The 21,992-nt window shown below is 36.3% G+C and overlaps 2 protein-coding genes across 2 annotated transcripts; both read right to left on the bottom strand.

Annotated features, from left to right (window-relative positions):
- Positions 1–7,315: 7,315 nt before the first annotated feature.
- On the bottom strand, positions 7,316–9,040 carry LOC140830042 (protein FAR1-RELATED SEQUENCE 5-like). Its single transcript, XM_073193322.1, has 2 exons — positions 8,771–9,040; positions 7,316–8,662 (listed from the first exon to the last, which is right to left on the bottom strand). Exons 1-2 carry the CDS (start codon positions 9,038–9,040, stop codon positions 7,316–7,318), a joined length of 1,617 nt encoding a protein of 538 aa, XP_073049423.1.
- Positions 9,041–13,470: 4,430 nt separating this feature from the next.
- On the bottom strand, positions 13,471–20,962 carry LOC140830821 (pyrophosphate-energized membrane proton pump 2-like). Its single transcript, XM_073194317.1, is given in 16 exon segments — positions 13,471–13,761; positions 13,995–14,214; positions 14,911–15,028; positions 15,119–15,274; positions 15,417–15,581; positions 15,724–16,161; positions 16,346–16,533; positions 18,134–18,254; positions 18,480–18,652; positions 18,771–18,801; positions 18,804–18,905; positions 18,988–19,135; positions 19,248–19,399; positions 19,520–19,723; positions 20,059–20,383; positions 20,752–20,962. Coding segments are annotated over 15 exon segments (2,409 nt in total). The 5' UTR covers positions 20,152–20,383; positions 20,752–20,962; the 3' UTR covers positions 13,471–13,661.
- Between the last annotated feature and the right edge of the window lie 1,030 nt (positions 20,963–21,992).

The raw sequence follows: 21,992 nt of genomic DNA, 5'->3' as shown, positions 1-21,992 counted from the left end.
ATCACATCCTCTACCATTCACAAGTCCCGAGACATGCTCCCCGGCCCAAGGCTCCATACCTTGGTTCTTAAAATCCCAGGCACTACACCCTGGCTCGGGGAATCACACATCGACCATTCACAAGTCCTGGGACATGCTCCCCGACCCAAAGCTCCGTACCTTTGTTCTTAAAATCTCGGGGAACCACACCTCGACCACTCCCGAGTCCCGGGACATGCTCCTTGGCCCAAGGATCTACAATTTGGACATTAATTCATTGTGAAAACATGGTTCATTATTTCGATTGTCTATTAAGAAATCCCGGCTCAACGCTTAGAATATTTTCTGATTATTTGCATAAAAACAATTGTGTCACTCAGGAATTTTAAGATTGATCAATACACTATTAAAGGAAGGAACTTCTCATTGATAAAAGCCCGGAGGCTGAAGATTACAAAAAGAGAGAACAATTAGGAAAAGAATACAATCCTAGTCTATATCTACGTGTTCGGACCCTGGCTGGTCTTCTCGGGTTCCCTCCTTCTCCTCCACACCTTCCTTAGGAATGGAAGCGATGGCCAGGCCAAAATCAGGAAAGTTTTCCCTATCTGGAGGCAAGAGTCCAGCTTCCTCAAATTGATCCTGGCATTTATCAAAACCGGTCTTGAAAAGAGGATAGGCCTTATCTACCACGGTCTTCTTGAAGGAGTTTGGAGGAGGGAAGCCTGCCACTTACCTTTATTGTACTCAGCCAGGGCCAAAGAACTCTCGGCCTTCTCTGTCCGGGACTCCTGATCTTTTACCTGTTCGAATAGAGAATGGTTTTTCGACTTCGAAACAGACAGGGGACCTCGCAGGTTTTCCTCCCGAATGGCAGCTTTGTTGAGATCTTCCCGGGCCTTGTCTAGTGCCATTTGAGCCGACTCCAAGGAAGCATTGAGGATGGTTGTCTCCTCTTCGTGAAGCCTTTTAGCCCGGGCAAGCTCTCCATGCAATTGATCGTGAATTTCTTGGGCAGCCCGGGCTTGTTGTCCTTTCTTGGTAGCCACCGCCGCCACTTCTTCGAAAGCCGAAATCATCATTTGGGCAGCCTGTACAAAGCAAGTTAGTAAAAGAAAGAAAAAAAGAATGAAGAAAAAACTCACAGATTAGAATCGGTTGGATCCCTCAACAAATCGAGCACCAGACCCAAAGTTCTTCAGAAAGCCTCCTCATCAGGGGTAAGCATCTGCTTGAGACTCTTAATGCCTGTTGAAGTGGCCTCGTCCTGAAAAATATTGGCTCGGATAGGCCGATCAGTCGAAGGTGGCTCTCGGAGGGTCTCTTCTGTGGTTTGTTGGCGGGGAGGGTCAGGTTGTTTGATTGGTCCGGGAGGACCCTTGATCCCCCTCCTGGTTGCTCTCCAGCAGAACCAGCTTGAGGCTTGAAGTGGCCTTTCGCTTCCTCTGAAGGAGAGGAACATGGTCTTGGGAGTCCCAGGAAGCCTACCGGTTTACTTTCTGGTTTGGTTCAGTATTTGCCCGGGCCATCTCCTCTGTCCGGGCTGACTCCTCCGCGGACTGTTTCTTCTTTTTGACAGCAGCCTTCTTAGCTGCCAATTTCTTCTCCTTGGCCAGTCTCTCGACCTCCCATTTTTTTGCAAAGGCCTCCTGCATCTCTGGGTTATCTTTGAAGTAAGAGAGGAAAGGAGTTAGTACGAAGAACCAATATAACAGCGAAGTAATTACAAGCACAAGGAAATAAGGAATTACCAGGTTGAGAGCCCGAGCCAGCCACCCCATCGATTACCCGGTCCAGTGGATCCTCAGCCCGGGGACTCAACCTGTAGGTAATCAAGTTCTCATTTGAAATAAGAGTAGAGGAAGAGAATTTTTTACCCTCCACCAAATCCTGGCTTCGGGTATAAAATTCCTCGAATTTGTAAGCTTGAGGAAGGGCAGGTTGGGCAGGAAGGGAAGGAAAAAACCCGGTCAGACATGGAAGAGAACAGGGGAGTTGAATGAAGAAAAATCTTCCTTTCCACCCCTTCTGGGAATGAAGGAATGTCATCAAGGAACCGGGATTTAAAGCAGGCAATCAAGGAGAAGGCATTATCTCCTAAGCCTGCAGGAAAAGTACTAGTGAAGAATGAGGAGGGTAATGATAAGATTGTTCATTTTGAAAAGGACGTAGGCCGAGGCCATGATCCTAAAGGAATTGGGATGAAGTTGATTGATAGGAACGCCGAAAAACTTGGCGACCTGGGTATAGAAAAGAGGGATAGAGAATCGAAGACCATTTCTAATTTGGTCTCGGAAAAAAGGTAGTATAGCCCGGGGAAGGGTTGTTTGCCCTGTCAGAAGCCACGGGAATTATAATGGAGTAGGAAGAAAGAATAGACCCCAGATTTCTAAGATCCTCGTCTGCCCCCGAGCGCAAAGAGTTGCTCATTCAGGAGAACCAAGGAAATCCCGGGGCCTCAGTAGAAGTGAGGTCAGAAGCCCGGGCTTGACCCTAACCTTGTCCTGCTTCAGGACCCGGGAAGTGACCGAGGAAGAAGGTTATGAAGAAAAGGGTTTATTTGGTGGGTTGTGGGTTTTTTAGAAGATTGAACAACACGACGAAGAGGAGAAGAAGGAGAAGAATCAGAGTGCATCGCGGTGGACTCGTCACTGGGAGAGCCTCGCGCATTAGCTCCAGAGGTAGAAGAAGTAGAATTATACATGCTTGGGAGAGAAAAACTTACAATTTTAAAAACAAATGGGTGGTTGCAGCGGCAGAAGTTCGCCGGAGGTGGAGGAGGTTGCGCGGAGGAACTTCGAGAAAAAATTTTGCAAGGGCTTCGCCGAGGTTTTTAATTTGCAAGTGATTTTTCGAAAATGGAAGGTCTAGTATATATAGGCGGTGGGGGGAGATCTCGGCCGTTGATCTAAGTACATGTGGACGATCAGGATGCGCCTCGTAAATTGTACCGGGCATATTAAAGGACGTGCAGAAATATCAATGCGTCAGACTTATCGGATCCTCGAAATATGAAACGATTTTCGGCGGCATGAATGCTAAAGCATGCGTCATAATGACACTTCTTGGACTGCCCGATAATACTAAACGACAAAAAAGCTCAAAACCCGGGAGATATGAGGCATCGGTGTCTTATTCAAAACTCGGGTTGTATCAGACCTCGGTATCCCATTTATCTATGGGATATTTGAAGCCTCCGATGCTCTTACACAAGGTGAAATTATGTCTCAACAAAAGTACAAGTATGACTGATCGGGACAGCGAGTCAAGCTCTAGCCCGACTATTTTAGGGATGGGTGGTGATACCCCCATAAGGATCCGAGTCATCATTAAACCGGTTTGTTACTTGGATAGCCGAGATCGTAGCCAATGTGCCGGTTAGTTTCCTAAGAACCCGGGCAAATCTTCTCTTCCCAGGTACTGCGGCTCTTCCCGGGTAATCATCATAAGCCCGGGCTCTCCACCAACCACCCGGGTAGTCTACTACCCGGGTCACCTCGAAACTTGCACCACACTCGAGTTTGATTGATACAGACCGTCTATTCTGTCATAACCACTTGAGTTTGGAGTGTCCTAGAAGTCATCAGAAGCTAGATTGTGGGCAACCGACTTGCCATACTTCGTAGGTGGCATTGGAATCGAGGTATCTACCACATTTTCTACTACAAATAGCAGGTATTAATGCCATTTAATGATTCTGAAATATTTGAACTCTCAAGCATTATACATATTTTCTCTCAAATATTGTTTGTGTTCGTCTTCAACATGCTGAATTTAGCATCGGAGTGGCCACGCCGGACACCCCTCCGGCGTCCATTCATGAGTTACTTTCTTATTTGCAGGTGTTAATCCAAGAAATTTTCTTCACTCAAAATTCCCAAAAACTATAATTTGTTGATTTGATCTGTTCAAACTCCTTACACGACTCACCCATTTCAGCACGATCACATCAATATTGTTTTACTATTTATATTACTAATAATAATAATAAAATCACTGTTAATATATATATATTTTTTAAAAATAAAATCTTAAAGTTCATCATTAAGTACTTCCTCTCAATGCTTCTTGAGTTTAAATTATTATTATTATTTTGGCATATCAAGCGAACTAGAGGATTTTACATTTTACAAAAATCATGTAATTTTGTCTTATTAATTAATTTTTTGAGACAGATCTCTAATCCGACTCAACACATGATAAATATTAATTTTTATATTAGAAATATTATTTTATATATCGAGATCGGATCAACCAATCTCGTAGATATAAGTCTATGATATCGTCTAACAAAAAACTACTCTTTATGTTTAATCAACACAAAAAATTTGACAAATAATATTTGAAGTTAATTTTGAGATGTTATTTGAATATAAAATTTGAAAACTGATTTGATATGTAAGAAGAGGCTAGCTTGATATTGAATGATGGACGTAAAAACACGGAGGAAAAAAAAACAATCATGTAATTCCATTGTTTTCAAACGCTTGATTTGAAATATGAAATGATGGTCTTGATACGCCAATCCGTTTTTTTTTTAACTCATTTGGATGATTGAATTTTTTTGTCGTTGTACAAAAATATAATGCGATTAATAATAATATAACTCAAATCTTTTAAATAATACATCAGTTCTAATACCTTCATAATTATCCCAATTAATTAAAAATTATACTAAAAGCAAAATAAAAATACACGAACAATTTTGATGTATTTCATTCCAGTAGACCTATGTGACAGAGACTCATCCAGATATCAAGTCAATCTACTAAACTTCAAAAGTTACACTCATACAATGACTTAATCAAACTAGTAGACTATCTTTTCTAATTACTGTCTTTATGATAAACACGTTAAGGAGACTTCATTTAATGAGCACCCCGCGACTTTGACTCTGCTTCAATCGAACTTCGTTTTGAAATTGTGGGTTATTTTCTTTAGTGAACATCACCTTCTTTTCTCGAGAAATGGATCACGAGGTTTTGAATATATGTGTAGCAATAGAAATTGAAAATCTCGAAATCATATTGAATATAATGGTACTGACAAAAGCTTGTCTCATAGCATGTTGCGGCATAAAGTCTCGTTTTTGCTCCTTAATTTTGCATACAACCAACCTCACAAGTTTTCTCTATGTAAAAAATATCGTTCTTGAAAATAATTTATTTTCCCCGAGAATGTCTAAATGAATGAAATACATATATAAAAAAAACCAACAAATCTACTTTGAAAAACTTGACAGTAAAATCTCATCGGCCACCCTCAACCACATGTGGCATACTCTGTTGCGCACATGGCCATTGTAATGCATTCCATAGGCCTACTGATTTTTTGGACCGATTTTTTGGACCCGCAATCACATCCCTCACAGTATCACATATGTAATACTCAATGTGCTATCCTACTCTTGTCATTGATTTTTTTCGCCTTCTCCAACACTCGAACTCAGTATCTCTAGGTCAAATGCATATATGTAATAAAGTGTGAGTATCAATTCACAATTACATCACTCACAATATCTCATTTGCACTACTCACATTGTTATCTCACTTCTAGTAGTTGTTTCTTTCGTCTTCCCCAGCACTCGAATCAAGTACTTCCAAGTCAAATACATAGTTTATTGAGTGTAGTACAAATTGATACGTAAGGATGTGATTGCAGACCTAAAAAATAAACAAGCCTATAACATTACAGACACGCTCGACGATATTCAAGATGAACTAGAATTCCAATATAGTCAATTTCATCATATCCAATATATAAATAATTTTTCCAAATCTCATGTCATCTCTTCCAAAATTTAAAAAAAAATTCAAAAATCACATATTTCGAAATTTATCTTCAAATATCTTAACCATATCTTCAATAAATCTCAACAAATTTTAATAAATATTTTGTTAAATTATCTTTATATTTTCAAAAACGCAAGTTACTATTTTCAAAGGCAAAATAATTACAAAATTATACACATCAAAAACATATTCCGACATATAGGATACAAATAAAGAAAAAATTTGTTTGGTTTTTCACCATGTTACATAGAAAAAGGGGCCTTGTCGATGGTGCCCCATGGGGCAGTGCCCTTAACCATTATCTATCTGCCAAGTGGCAGCTTTTTAAATTAAAAAAAATTATGAAAACTTACGTGCTATCTCACATTAAAAGCAATTGATTGACTAATCATATGATTCGTTTTTTTTACATTTTAAAATGATTTCACCTTTATTCAAATTTATTTTGAACCCCAATCATTTATTCCATTTTCTATCTCTCGAAAAAGTTTCCACAGAATAAAAGCTTCTACCGACTTACTTCATTTTACGATCGCTTCTTTCTGTCCAAATCTTGTCACGCTGAACATTGTCACATATTTACTACATCGGTAACTATTTTTTTTCGGGCCAGATCTACACCATGATTGTATTCAGAATAATGAATGATATTTTTTTATTTTCAAATTAGTAACCGATTGTTTGAACCTAAAGATCTTTATATTGTTGGACAAAGAAACCAAAATTCCAAGGATAAATTTTTTTCATTTTCGTTCCCAAATTTATCTTCCTCCAATTAACACCAAACATTAGCATATCATTTTCATTCTCTTAACCCAAAATCTTTTTACAGCTCCAATATAATTATCTTCTAAATCTACTACCAAAATGCTCAATTGTTGCTAACGATTTTATGAAACATTAATTATAACAATTCCGATCTTCCACTAATTTGTCAAACAAATTTCCATTTCATTTACCTCATTTTGGACCGATCATTCATCGAAAATCCCAAAAAAAAATATGTGAATGCCACAAAAACAGTCATATTCGGCAATAGTATGCGCATCAATAATTTCATGCTCCTTCAATTATCACGATCTTGTCCTTGAACAATATAATTGTTTTTATGAGAAATCAACTTGTAAAAACTTTTAATTTTCTTGACAAAATATCTTACTTGTGATGAATGATAACTCCCAAATTGATACGAGAATAAATTCATCATACCACTTGAATAGAAGTTTGTATTGTCTTCCTGCAATTCAAATACAAAAATAAATATACGATATAATACACTTTTTGGTTCAATAGTAAAAATTAAAGAAAACTCGGTTACCATATGATTTGAATACTGGAAAAAATGTTGATTGTGCCCAAATTGAGATGAAAATTGAGGATATGCAAACTGATATTGTGATAGTGAGATATTTGAATGTTGTTGTGATGGTATAGATTTACTTCCTGTATGTTGATGGCATCTTGTGAACTTTGCTCTTTTTTTTTTTTTTGCTCCTTTTGTGCCTAGCAAATACAAGAAAATTACAAACTTAGAAGTAGATTAACTATATAACAAGTATATGAAATGAAAACTTACTTGAAATTTTAGTTTTTCCCTTTTCTTTTCTTTTGTTTCTCTTAGCATCCCAGTGTCGTGTGATATTTGCATTTGTAACTCCTTTTGCTTTAGCAGTAAGTGGGTTACGTATGCATACTTTATCCATGTAACCATTACTTGTAATATCATCACACGTTGTCTCATCATCTACACTCAAATTCTGGACAAGATTAGAGATTTCATCTTTTGCGATGTCAACCAATCTATATAATATTTTTCTCGCATTCTGATGAGGTTTGCTCATTTGAGTTAGATCATACATCGATCTCATTATTTGGTTGACAAACACCATCTCAGATACATGATCACTACCACCACCACAACTGCAACTTTCTTCAAAATCATATTTAACACTATTTCTTACATTCTTCATCCACCTTTTCAAAATATAACTGTTGGGCAAAACAGTGACATCCATATAGTTAAACATCATCAAAGCATGCTTACATAAAATCCCCATTGTCTCAAACTTATGACAACTACATTTTATTTCATGACTCTGCTTATTGAACACCACATGTCTAACCCTCGAGTTTTCATCATGATATTTTACTTTGACCTCAATCCAATTCCAATCATTGCCAAAACAAGATGGTGGTTCAACAAATTTGCAATTCAAAGAATTATACAATTCAATTTCAAATAACTGGTATATGGAAATCGTGTAAACCTCAGCAGAATTAATCAACAATGGGTGATTTTTCAAAATCCGAGCAGGCTTACCATGACGACAACGAGTATCCTCTGTCTTTTCCTTATTCCGCCAATTATTTTGAATTTTTGCATAACTCATCACAAATTCATACAAAGAACTCATTTTGTTACATGCCTTTTTCAAAGTCATATTTGTGGCCTCACTCCTCGAAGTAGCCAAAAGTCCTGCACTAAACCTTCCATTACTAAAGGCAGTAGCCCATTTTTCCCTGAGTTTGTACATCCCACTCAACCATCTATGATCCTCCAAATTGTAAGTAACAATCATATATTTCCATGTCGCCTCAAATTCATCTTCAGATTCACAATAAGTCATGCATTTATACAATAGTTGTTTAAAAGTTGGATCTCCATTTAAACTCCCAAAGTGTGAAGGAGCGTTTTGATCTATATGCCACTGACATAAACGATGATGTGAGTGTGGAAAAATTGTTTCGATGGCATTCATCATGGCTTGACATTGATCTGAAAAAATAGTTTGAGGTTGCTTTCCATTCATAGAATCAAGAAATGTTGTAAACAACCATTCAAAAGAACTTTCGGTTTCATCTGACGTAAAGGCCAAGCCAAACATCACATTCTGCATATAGTTATTTATACCAACAAATGGAGCACATATCAAATTATACTTATTTGTTCTCTATGTTGTATCAATCGACAAGACATCACCAAAATTTTCATAATCAACCGCACTTCTATAGTCCCTAAAGAAAAAGTTCATCACCCTATCGTCATCATCCAATTGCACGTTCCAATAAAAGTAATTCTCTTTATTCGCCGTATTTATAAAATATTTAATAAGCGCAGTGGCATCTCTATTCTCAACTTTGGTATGTCTTTTCAGTCGACTCATATGATCATATGCATCCTTTCTAATAAAACCTAAATTTTCTGACCCACATGCTTCATTTTCCATGAAAGAAACAGCAGCAGAGACAGATATTCCAGCATTTACCATAGCTTCTAGAGTAGACTTTTTTGCATGTGATATATTGCGTGCCGATCTTAACAAGCGAGTTTGATCGTGTACAAACATCTCATGGTTATGCTCTTCCACAAATCTACTCACTCTCCATTGACCCCCATTTTCTCTTGAAATCTTCAATTTGGCTTTACAGTTAGTTCTAGTGAGCAGTTTTGATAAATTGGAATCTTTTTACTAGATCTTTTTTCATCTTTCAAACCTTCGCATGAGCAATTGAATTCCTTTGATTGAATTTCATCAGTGTGGGAAAAACATCGTTGTTCACCCTTCCTTACACTAAATCCCATGGCATGTGTGTATTGACAATACAATAAATAAGCTTCTTCAAGAGTGTTCACAATCTTACCCACTTCTAGTTTGCCCTTCAAAACATCGACAATGAAGTTTTCAGTTTGTACCTCTCCATTTTCTTGCATAGAAAAATTAGGGAGTCCACATTGCGTTTCTAGAATCTGATCAATTTTGGATTCTTCACCGTAGCATTCCTCCAACTCTTCAAGTGCATTTGATTTTTCATTTTCCATTTCCAAAAAAAAAGACCAACTGGACCTAATATTTTTAAAAAAACAAATTAGATGAAAGAATCATACATGTATTCGAGTACCACATATTACAAAAACATGGACATAAACAAGAGGTTAATCTACTGTATTTTACTTTGAAGGAAATCACAATCAATAAAATTTAATTAGTAAAATATAATATATTATAAAATGAAGGAATGCATAAAATATTCCCCTTATTTGGCCCTTAAATCATTGAATACAACAAAAATCAAAGAACAACAATAAATCAAAAAATCATTGACATACAAAACTAGATTAACAAAGAAAAAAAATAAATAGTAAAAACTTAATATTGGGCAGAAAGTTGCAAGACGGAGCACATCGGTGGAAGTTTTGTTCTGTATTTTTGAAAGATACGGCGGAAGAAAGAATGAAGGTCAAATGATTTTTTTTAAAAAAATCATTTGATAAAATTGAATAATGGTTAGTCATCGGCTTATGTGAGATAGCACGTAAGTTTTCATAATTTTTTTTAATTTAAAAAGCTGCCACTTGGCAGATAGATAATGGTTAAGGGCACTGCCCCATGTGGCACCATCGACCAAACCAAAAAAAGGTGAGGAATTTCGATATGTAAGGATACCTAAATTTTATATTCATCATTGTTAAAAAAAATATTGTCATTGTGTCAAAATTTATAATTCATACTAATAAACAATATCATATATAATATATAGTAGGTCTCTTGTGAGACGGTCTCACGAATCTTTATATGTGAAACCGGTCAACCCTACTGATATCTACAATAAAAAGTAATACTCTTAAGGGAGTGTTTGGTTTGGTGGATAAGTTGGGTTTATTTTTTTAACCCACCTTATCCCTCGTTTGGTACGCGTGATTATTTAACCAAGTCAATACATCCTATGAATGATTAGGTTATATTAGGTGGGTTAAAATAATACCTCCTCACCCCCTAGGATTATTTATCCAATTCTTAATCCTTCCTATTTTCCAATTTTACCTTTCTCATATATCCAAACTCACCACCACTTCCCGCCGCCGCCGCCGTCGGCCTGCCGCCGTCGCAGGACCGTCGCAGGACGTCCGCCGTCGCCCGCCGGACGGCCGTCGCCGCCGCCGGACCTCCATCGTCGACGTCGGAGTGGAAGAAGAAAAAAAAGAAGAAATGACAATTTTGTCCTTTCATCAAAAAATTCAAAATTATCCTACACTTAAAAATCATACCAAACATAACACCATATATTACATTCCTACAACAATCATTTTCTTTATCATTTACTTACTAATCATTAGTTTATTTTGTCCTCTAAACCAAACGCAGCCTTAGCATAAAAAGTAATATTTTTCTATGAATAACTCAAATAAGAGATCAGTATCACAAAATACGATCCGTGAGACCGTCTCACACAATTTGTTGCCTACAATATAAATACAGTTTTATCAAGTCCAAATCATATTAATAATAATTAATATAAAGTCCAAATCATATTAATAATAATTATTTGTAAATATATTAAATGAGTTATTATAAATCAAATCAAAATAAAAACTATAAGGAACAGATGATGGACAATAATTCACGTGAAATTGAGGCCCCAAAATTCACACGTGTCTCCCAATAACAAGACATTCTTATCAGCACGTGTGCGTCCAGTCACCCATACACACACACACACACACGTATGGAACTACACGAGGGACATATATATACCTGTTTCCTTGTCGGGCCTAAAACAAATTCTCGGTTTAGCTGAGAAAACCGGGGATTTTGATTCGGTAAATTGTTTTATTTTTCATTTTTCAATAAAAGTACCGGTTTAATCGGTTTGATTTTGGTATTGAATGTAAAAAATTCGATTAAACCGATATTATATATATAATTTTTATTGGGCCAAATCTTCTACGATTTTTATTTTTTCGTATGAGCTTTAAACATCTCATAAAAAATATTAGACTTTAAAGAAAAGTTCAATTTTATTATTATTAATTCTAAATCATTATAATTATTCCACGACTTATTATTTTATTTTTTGAGTGTTTGAATTTAATAGAACTAGATTAGAAGTTTTTTTGGTTGGTAGAGAAAAATATCGATTTGTTCTTCTTTTATATTTTCAGTTCGATCGATTTGGTTTGCATCTATTATACGACTCGAAACTCCTCGTCAGGCCCACCAAGCCCAAATAAAAGATCAAATATTTTTATATTATATTATATTATATTATATGAAAATGGAGGGGCGTTGACATGACTAATCAAAACTTTAATTTATGATATCTATAATACTCCATAATTCATTCGGAAAATCTAGGATAACTATATTTTTTTATGCCTATATTTTTAAAAATATATATATATTTAATAATAATTTATATTATGAATCATGAAATTGGTATGTTATGGTCATTGAAATTGAAAAAATAGATAAATATTTTATCTTAAATATGATAAAACAAAAAAATATTAATGTTGTTGGGTGCAATAATTGTTTCTGTTTGGTAGAACGATCGAATCGTGGTGTTTGAGTTGTTGTGTGGTTTAAAAGATTTGAAGTTGCACTATTACCACCAACTATAGATTTTAGTAAACCGATAAACACTCGATCCTATAAATGTTTCTCATGTTTTGTAAAATATTATCTATCCTTTTCTTATGGTTGTCTTTTTCCAGGGGAATTGGATGGATGGGGTGCTTGATATGACTGATTAATTCAAGTGCATGAATTCCGACATAAAAATTCAATAATTTCCAAGTCGTGTCATTCCAAGTTTGACAAAAATGGATTAACTTTACATCAATATATATATATATATATATATATATATATATATATATACTATTTGAATTGAAATTTGTTCCCTTTAAATAAATTATGGTTTTAATTTTTAATAATCATTTTCTCGTTAAATACTGTTTCAATATTTTATTAATTTCGAAATCATTTAGTAACTCAATATTATCATAATATGTTTATCTCGATATCACTAAATTATATATTATTGTGCAATTCGTTTTAAATTTTAAAAAATTTAAATTTAACAATTTTCTAATGAAAACATGGTATATACTTTTGTCGTGTGTGCTTCGTTGCTAATATATATCGTCCATCTATGTCTAATTTCAATCTAATTATTTTCCTAAGAAATGAGTGTTCCATGTGCAAAGAATTTGCACTTTATGATATATAAAATTCTGGTAATTATTTCAAATAGTAAGCTATTTATATTTTATTACACACTCAAATATAGTAAATTGTTGTCTGAATTGTTCATGTCCATCTAAAATTTAGACGCTGATAACAGTGTTGTATGGTAGTTTGCTATAACTATTGGCAGATATTAATTATCAAGCAGATAAATTCATATTTTATGTGCCACCAAAAGTTGTCTTTCACTAAGATTTGCGATATTGTGATCGTCTTAAGAAAGTATGGAGGACTCGTAAAAAAAAAGAAAAAAAAGAAAGAAAATGGGGAGGAACGACAAATAAATATCAAATAAGAAAACACAACTCAACCAGATAAAACCACCCTGTACAAAATATGGAGGAGGGTATTATTCCACGAATAACGTAAGCCCAGTTAAGAAGCAATAAGACAATATTTAAAACATAAGAAAGCATATCCTTGTATATTTATAATTTCCAGTCTTGGGCTCCAATTTTCAGGATTTGTCCAAAACTTAAGTACAACAAGCCTTTAGGAATTTGTGATTAAAGTGCATAGCGAATGTACATCCAAATCTTTATTAAGCAACTATCACATATAAGTTACCAATAATCGCTTGTATGCACAGATAGACCTGGAAACTGGGTGGATCATTTGGAATAATATAATAGGTCACGAGTGATGTACTAAATGGATATGGTGTAATAATAACAAAAATAACATATGCAAAAAATAATAATAAAAAACTTGAATATCCAGGCACCAATGGCATGAACAAATTCATAATGAAACTACAAAAATGATACTGGGAGTACAAAATGACAGAAAAAAAACTCAATGCTGTATGCGCGGCGTTAGAAAGTATTCATGTTGATCGTATACCATATGCTGGAGTTAACGCTCAAAGAAATACTGGAGCCATTACAAGAGTTATTGTCGCGAGCATCTTGATCAGAACGTGAATTGATGGACCAGCAGTGTCTTTGAATGGGTCTCCGACGCTGAAAAATATTGAAACACGATTATCAACCTCGTCTTCTATTAGCAGGCGTGATGTGATGATTGGTATAAAAAAACATAGATCAGTACTTGTAGACGTGAGAACATTAGGGAGGTTTTTAAAGTGATTGCCCTTTTACTGAATATTACTAAAATTTGATTCAAAATAATATATACAAAAATTTTGCCAGCAATGTAGATAATTGACCAAGTTAATTGAACAGTAAACACTTACGTATCACCGGTAACCGCTGCTTTATGGCAATCACTGCCTTTGCCTCCGAGAGCACCTGTTTCTATGTATTTCTTTGCATTATCCCAGGCACCACCCGCAGTGTTGAGGAAAAGAGCCATGAGGATACCAGAAACAGTGGCAAACATCAACATGGCTGCCACAACTTTGGCGCCCAACAGAGGCTGACCAGTATAATGTCCCAGCACTCTGAATACCAAACCTGGAAAAACGAGAAGATGCATTTCATTTAATTTATTTTTATGGGTAAAACAGGCAGATCCTACTTAATGACCACAAGCACAAGCATCAGAAGGAAGCCCTATTTATAAAGCCAGCAAGGAATGCTGGAAACCAAGAAAAATGAGAGTTAACGATTTGCATACGAAGTCATTAATTTACTATCAAGATCCGTCTCGGGTCTTGTTTGTAATTCAGATATATGAAGCAGACTTAACTAGGCGGAAACTCACTTGTTATATACATGTTCCATAAGATTCTCATCCACATTATACCAGCTAATTTAACAAGAGCTCGTACATTTTGCAAGATTTGCATTCCACATTATGTCAACTGATTTATTGTAAGCACATAAAATCGTGAAAGAAATTAATGTAGGAAGCAGAATCAAATCAATACAATGCTACTCTGGAGACAATTAGGGAACAGTCTTACATATATCATGAAAGATGGAAAATTGTGCAGGTTTTACGTTCTATAGAATGTAATTACACTTGAAATCAATTGGCATCAGCTTCAAAATACTAGTCCACTTAAAGGCATCACATTGCTTCTAAAACGCGAAGGTAAACCTCCTGTTGATGCACCATGCAAAATTATGTTGCATTTTCTCAACATTATGGTAGCATTTTATTACTCGTGAAGAATTAGAATTTGGAACAGAGATGTAGAGACAAACCAACAACTACAGGAGATATGATGGCTAAAGCTCCAGGCTTTATCATCTCCCTTAAAGATGCAGCTGCAATGATAGAAGTAGAAACACATCGAACATAATCCGGTTTCTCCTTGTAATCCTGAAAGAGAAATGGCAGATAATTTGTTATTATGACTAAGATGAATCATACGAAACTAAAAGTCCAAAAGAAAGTATGCAGGATACAAACCATGATGCCAGGTCTCTCAATAAACTGTCTTCTTACTTCATTCACAACCTCTTGTGCACTTCGACCAACTGCGGAACAGGCCCAAGCACTAAAGAGAAATATAAGCATAGAGCCCAACAGTCCACCAATAAAAACTTCGGGAATGGCAATGTCAACCTGTAAATGCATTCCAAGAGAAGAAAAGATCAATAACTAAAATTAAAAAATGGCCATATGACATAAAAATAAATATACAATTCCAGGAAACCGAAGCCACAAAAAATATAAGGCTTCAAGTTGCAAGATTGAGAGAAACTACCTGATTAAAGGGTAACTGTGAAAATGCAGATATTTCATCCATATAAGCACTAAACAAAAGAAAAGATGCCAGTGATGCAGATCCAATGGCAAAGCCCTTGGTGGTAGCTTTTGTAGTATTCCCAACCGCATTGAGAACATCAGTAATCTCCCGGACACTTTCAGGCTGTAAGAGTCAAATGTTTCATAAAGTCTCATATAAGATCACTATCAAAACCATAAAAGTTTCTCACAGAGTATTATCCTCGCCTAATTAAAAGACAAACCCAAACATACACGGGTTAACATTACAAGGTATTGCTTTATACCTGCTGACTCATTTCAACAATCCCTCCAGCATTATCAGCTATCGGACCAAACATATCCATGGTCAGAACATAAGCTGCTGTACTGAGCATTCCCATTGTCGCAACAGCTGTTCCAAATAATCCACCAGTTGGGTTTCCAGATTCGTCAACCAGTCCTGAAGTCTGGCCCAGCCAAAATGCTGAAATAATAGATATGCTTATCACGAGAACAGGAAGAGCTGTTGACTCCAAACCCAAACTAATCCCAGCAATTATATTTGTTCCATGTCCAGTGGAGCTGGAGAGTGCTAAATTGCGTACAGGTTCATGCTTGTAGTCGGTGTAATATTTGGAGATCCATACAAAAACATAAGCCATCATAATCCCAACCAAACCACACAAGGCAAAGTTCAACCAAGCAGAAGGTGCTTGTTCGGTATATAGCATCCAGCGTGTGCACTGCCAATGCATAGCTCCATCACCAGATTGAGCAAGTGAGAGAAGCGCCAGGAATGAGAAATACAAGCATGCACGCAGACACAAAGGGGAGAAGGAAAGAGAGGGAGAGGGAGAGAGGGAAATAAAATCACACATATAGAAGAATCCTAAGAATGATGCTCCAAGAATCTATAAAAAATATTACCAAACCAAAAGTGATAACAGCTAGGATTATTGTCACAGAATATCCTTTCTGAAGAACTGACATTGGATCCTCTATAGTACCAATGAATCCAGAGTCACGTGTATTCCGAATGGAAAAGATTCCCACTGATGATATCACCAGGTCAAATGAGTGAACAACGAGAGGAAACAAAATGAATCCCGATGGATCTGCATGCAATTGATAACAAAGCAGCCACTTAAATTTTGTTTGGCAATGGTAGAACAATTATCATGTAAAATCATCTCTTTATATGTATCCAGACCAGCATTGCATAGTTCTAAAGATAAAAGCAGTTGAAAATACGCCAAAAATGTGACAAAACTAGATTAACAGAAAGAGATCTCCAAACATTAACCAAAAAACTAGAAAAACATATGCTTCGATCAAGGGGTGAACAGCCAGGACCGTGATTTCTTTCAAGAGCAAAAGACTCTGGAGAGAAACACAGCTACCACTCAGGTAATTCTATAGAAGATGATTCACAATGCAAGAAGAATGCTGCTGTTATATGATCTTAAGACAACTAATAACAGCAGAATCAAGAATGTCCATCCCTGGTGTATTCACCATGGCAGACATATGGACCTGGAGAGCCCATAAAAATATTATCTATGAATAGAAGGCAGACCTGATCTTATTTGTGACTATGATGCTGGAATATGCCACAATATCCAGCCAAAGGCAACTCAAATTTACCATGGATTGTCATGCTAAATCTCCCTCGAACGTTGCTAGTAGAGAACAATTATTGTAGATCACATAACTATCTCCAAGCAGATTACTTAACAGATAGAAATTTCAAAGTCCCAAATGATGTCGGTGCATCCAAACGGCAGATATCACTAATAGTATCGACAAACTCAATTATAAGCACAGATATATACAAAATGAATCCTTGCAATTAATATACAGACGCTAGAAGCAACTTAAGACACTCGCCATTTCATTTCTGCCCGATATTCAAACTTCAACACTTAGACTCAGAAAATGACCGCTTGCCTGGCAATATGTTTCCTAAAAGAATAGGGTTTACAATATTTCCCATCCTCCAGGAAATCATCCTTCCTAATACAGTGAACAAAGAATAAAATCCTGTTAACCATATTCAGCTCAAATGTACTAATCAAACCCAAACGCATTTTGGCTCTCTAGTCCTTATTCAGGCTTCTGCCGCTCCTGATTACCAACTACACTGTCTTACCAGCTCTCTATCTTTAGAGTTTAGACATCAAAAAATCAATCAAATAATGCTAGACTGTGTGTTCACGTAATCTATTACCACAATATAAACCAGATATAACCACTGAGCCTGAGAATAATGTTATTAGGAAATTTGGTTTTACATTCACATTATGACGTTCAAAATTGAGAAGTTGCCTATTCTCATGGATTTAGACTCCTTTTTTAGTATTAAAAGATAACTTTCGCTGAGTTTAAAATGAACCAGCGCAGCAGCAGCTATGAGTTACAAAGATATGCTACCAAATATACAAGGCCATACATAATCCATAAATACATATTTCAGAAGGCCGCCTCTTATAACCTGAATAGTTAGTAAAAAAAATTGGAGAAGAGGTGCTAGTTGCACACGATACCCAACAAAATTTCATTTTTTCAGGTATGATCTGTATTCAAGTTTAAAATATTTGGTGTATGCAGTTATCTCTCATCTAAACCCTGCAAATGCAGCCCATCGCCCATGAACACATGCTAAAGAATGTGAAAAGAAAGTAACATTTGCAGGTATGGTAAAAGCCAAGTTCATACCTTCAATTTTACAACGTTGTACCATTGTTCCACCAAGAATCATTGCACTGATTATTTCTGCAGCAATACTCTCAAACAGATCGGCACCACGAGCAGCACAATCACCAACATTGTCTCCAACCTTGAACATACCGAATGATGCGGTCGGTCATAAGAACCGAAGCAATGCTTTCCCAAGCTCTTACTACATAAGATCTAGTACCTCAATCATAGACTTCTAAATATTGTGAAAAAGACAAATCGTGTCTGTAAGTTTGTCAATCTCCTATGTGTATCTTGATTCTTGACTGTTACAACCCAAAATGTAAATAAATGTAAACAATCAATTATAGCATGACAAACTTACCAAATCAGCAATTACAGCAGGATTACGAGGGTCATCTTCAGGAATACCCTGCTCCACTTTCCCAACAAGGTCAGCTCCAACATCAGCTGCTTTTGTAAAAATTCCACCACCCAGCTGAGCAAAAAGTGCAACAAATGAAGCTCCAAAACCATATCCAACAAGAAGAAGTGGCACTAAGAAAGGAATGAAAGGTCAGAGCATGGAGAGCTTACATCGGTTGCCAAAATTAAAAAAAAAAAACAGCATTTCGAAATTGATGAAAATGTCAGAAGATGAGAGAGAGAAACTTACAGTCGGTAACCTTCATTGCACCAGGCGAGCCCCCACACCCAACCAAACGTAAAATGTCGAATAAAGTATAGCAATACCAATTACAGCCATACCAACAACCACCAAAGCCGAAAAACCACCAGCACGAACAGCAATCTGCACAAGATTGATGATAACTCATTAAAATTTTTTCTAGTTACAAATGGTGAAATGTAGGTCGACATAAAGAGTAAAAAACCTGCAATGCCTCTCGAGCAGATCGTCTAGCTGCACTTGAAACTCGAACATTCGCACGCACAGAAACCCACATTCCAACATAGCCAGCAATACCAGAACACAGAGCTCCAAGAAGAAAAGACGCAACGGTAACAAATGCAGTTGTTAACCTGAAATCATATTTAATGCATTTCAGGAAGTTCTCTGTCCATGATGTGCTAACTTGCTGTTTGAGGAGAAAAAGAAGGTAAATACCATATAAAAATAGAAATCTAAAATTACCTCCCCAAACCAGAAGATTCTTGTTGAGGAGTGGTACTGCGAAACAGGTATATGCTGAGGATCACTAATCCTAGTAAAATAGCCATCTTAGAGATAGTTCCATATTGTGTCCTTAAAAAACCTTCAGCACCATCACGTATAGCATCTGATATCTGCCAAGAAATCCGAGAAGCTCAGAACACAGAAAAGAGTGATTAAGAATAATAAAAACATGTTTCAGTGTGAAGGAAGAGCAAATTAAAAATGGAAAAGATGGTAAAGGAAAACATTACCTGGACCATCTCAGGAGGTCCCTCATCCTTACTGAGAACCCACTTAGTAAGATACGTTGACAAGACAAAACTGACTATGCAAACTGAAAACACAAATACAATAATCGGGGAGGTACTCGCACCAATATAAAAGATAATTCCAAGTCCCAAGAGCAGAAGCATAAAAAGTACACGAACATTTATTCTCATGAAAATACGAAAGATCTGCAGAAAGCAATAACAAGTAAATATGTTAAAATGAAAACAAAAAGCACAATGTTTGAAGATCGTTATAAGAATAATGGAACAAACAAAGAATAGGAAAACTAAAGCAGCTTTCCATCTTATTGTACTTTGGCCGCACATTGTTTTTCTTATTTGGACAGGCATGCAAATTCAAAAACTATCACACGCTACAAAACTTTATCCGCCAATGATGACTTGTAAACAACCCATTGGATGTTATTGTCGATTATCACTCGAAAGAAATTGAGCTGGGGGACGCATGCAAGGAGACAAGGTGCTACTTTGACAACTCAAGAGGAAATAAACGGCCCTACCAATGGCATGTAAGGTTTGCCTCGCATATTAGGGAATGTCCTTGGCCTGTCTTGATAAGACACCAAGTTCCCACCCTCTACGTCCTCATCCATTGCTACAGCTTGGAAGGAGTTCACCCTCCGAGCTACAGGGTAAGGGTTGAACTCGCCACCTTGGGGCAAGTCACCCCCTGAACCTGGTCGCTGTATTTTGAAGTCTGTTACTAGACTAACAGATTTAGTAAACTACGCCGGTATGTGTGAAGAAACAAAGAGATTGTGCTGCTTCTGTTTTATCTCACCCGTTTAGTTGTTAATTTCAATCCTTCAGCATGATCAAATTGCCCTGAAAAAAAGAAACAGACGCATATTCATATATGTCAAGCTCAAAAAAACTAATTCCGCAATCAGGAAACTGAACAAAACTCAAACCCGCATTCCTTCTGACTAAAGTCACTAAAGTCAGAACAATTATCCTCAAAACTGCGTTAATTGTCAGCCTAAAAACTAATTTCCGAACAACATAGCAGGAAGCTAAATCCAAAATTGGAGACGAGACGTAAACCTATAGGCAAAAAAAAAAAATGCGGTTAAGAGAATTCAAACATCACTATCAAACAAATAGATTAGGCGCCAATACACTTAAAGATCATCCCTACAAGTGCTCAAAACTCTACAATAACTAATCAAACACGAAAACAATCAGAAAATTACCGACAGGTGATTATCCAGATTGATTAGAGGAACCGAATATGAGCTGAGATTCGCAATTGGGGGAGAACAGTTGACAAATCTACGGCGGAATCTGGTCGCCTATTATGCCGTTGAGTGGTGGTGGTGGTGACGTTCGTGGAAGGTTTTTAACATCTCCGCTCCACTACCACTTGCTAATTTGTCACGACGAGGAACCAGCCAATTGAATGCTGCCACGTCACAAAACGGGTATTATTCAAATTCGGCAACAGTAGTTATCTCTACTCCAAATAGGATTAGATTTAGGAAATGTCTGCTATCATTAAAAAAAATGGTTTTTGACTTTAAATTTAAAAAAGTTAATTATGTGTATTTTTTGTTGTGAAAAAGTAAAAATTTATGGTAAAAAGTAAAAATCTCAAACTCTCAAAATTTACCAAATTACACACTTTATAATATTTTTCTCTCTACTCAATTGTAATTTTCTTCACAAATGAGAGATCTATTTATAGAGTTTCATTACACATAATCCAAAAAATAAAATACATCATTACCTACATCATCACACACAAATTTCTAATTTTACAACTCTTATTTTCAACATTCAAATATTCAACTATTACTTTTCAATATTCAAATCATTTATTTTCAACACTCCCCCTTGTGATGATGATCATGATACGATGATGTCTTCATTACGTGTTTTGTACTGCCTCGTTAAAAACCTTACTTGGAAAAACTCATTGGGATAAAAACCATAGTAAGGGAAAAAGAGTGCAGTCACGTATACTCCCCCTGATGTTGACATGAACAATTCTTCACAAATTTCGTAGATTGCGCATCCCAATATTATATATGTGCTTTCTGAATATTGACGTAGGAAGTGACTTTGTGAAGAGATCTGATGAGTTTTCACTTGATTGAATGTGACGAACATCAATACATTTATTCTTCTCAAGCTCTTTGGTGAATGCGAAGAACTTAGGAGGAATATGTTTAGTTCTGTCGCTTTTTATGTATCCTTCTTTCATTTGAGCAACACATGCAGCATTATCTTCATATAGTATCACAGGCTTCTCATCGAATGATAATCCGCATGAAATTTGGATATGTCGGGTCATTGATTTTAACCACACACATTCACGACTTGCTTCATGTAGTGCAATAATCTCGGCATGATTTGATGAAGTTGTTACGAGCGTTTGTTTCTGTGAACGCCAAGATATTGCAGTGCCTCCACGAGTAAATACATATCCAGTTTG

This window comes from Primulina eburnea, chromosome 4 (assembly GCF_022965805.1).
Source record: "Primulina eburnea isolate SZY01 chromosome 4, ASM2296580v1, whole genome shotgun sequence".
NCBI classification, from domain to species: Eukaryota; Viridiplantae; Streptophyta; class Magnoliopsida; order Lamiales; family Gesneriaceae; genus Primulina; species Primulina eburnea.
This window is presented reverse-complemented; position numbering and strand designations above follow the sequence as displayed.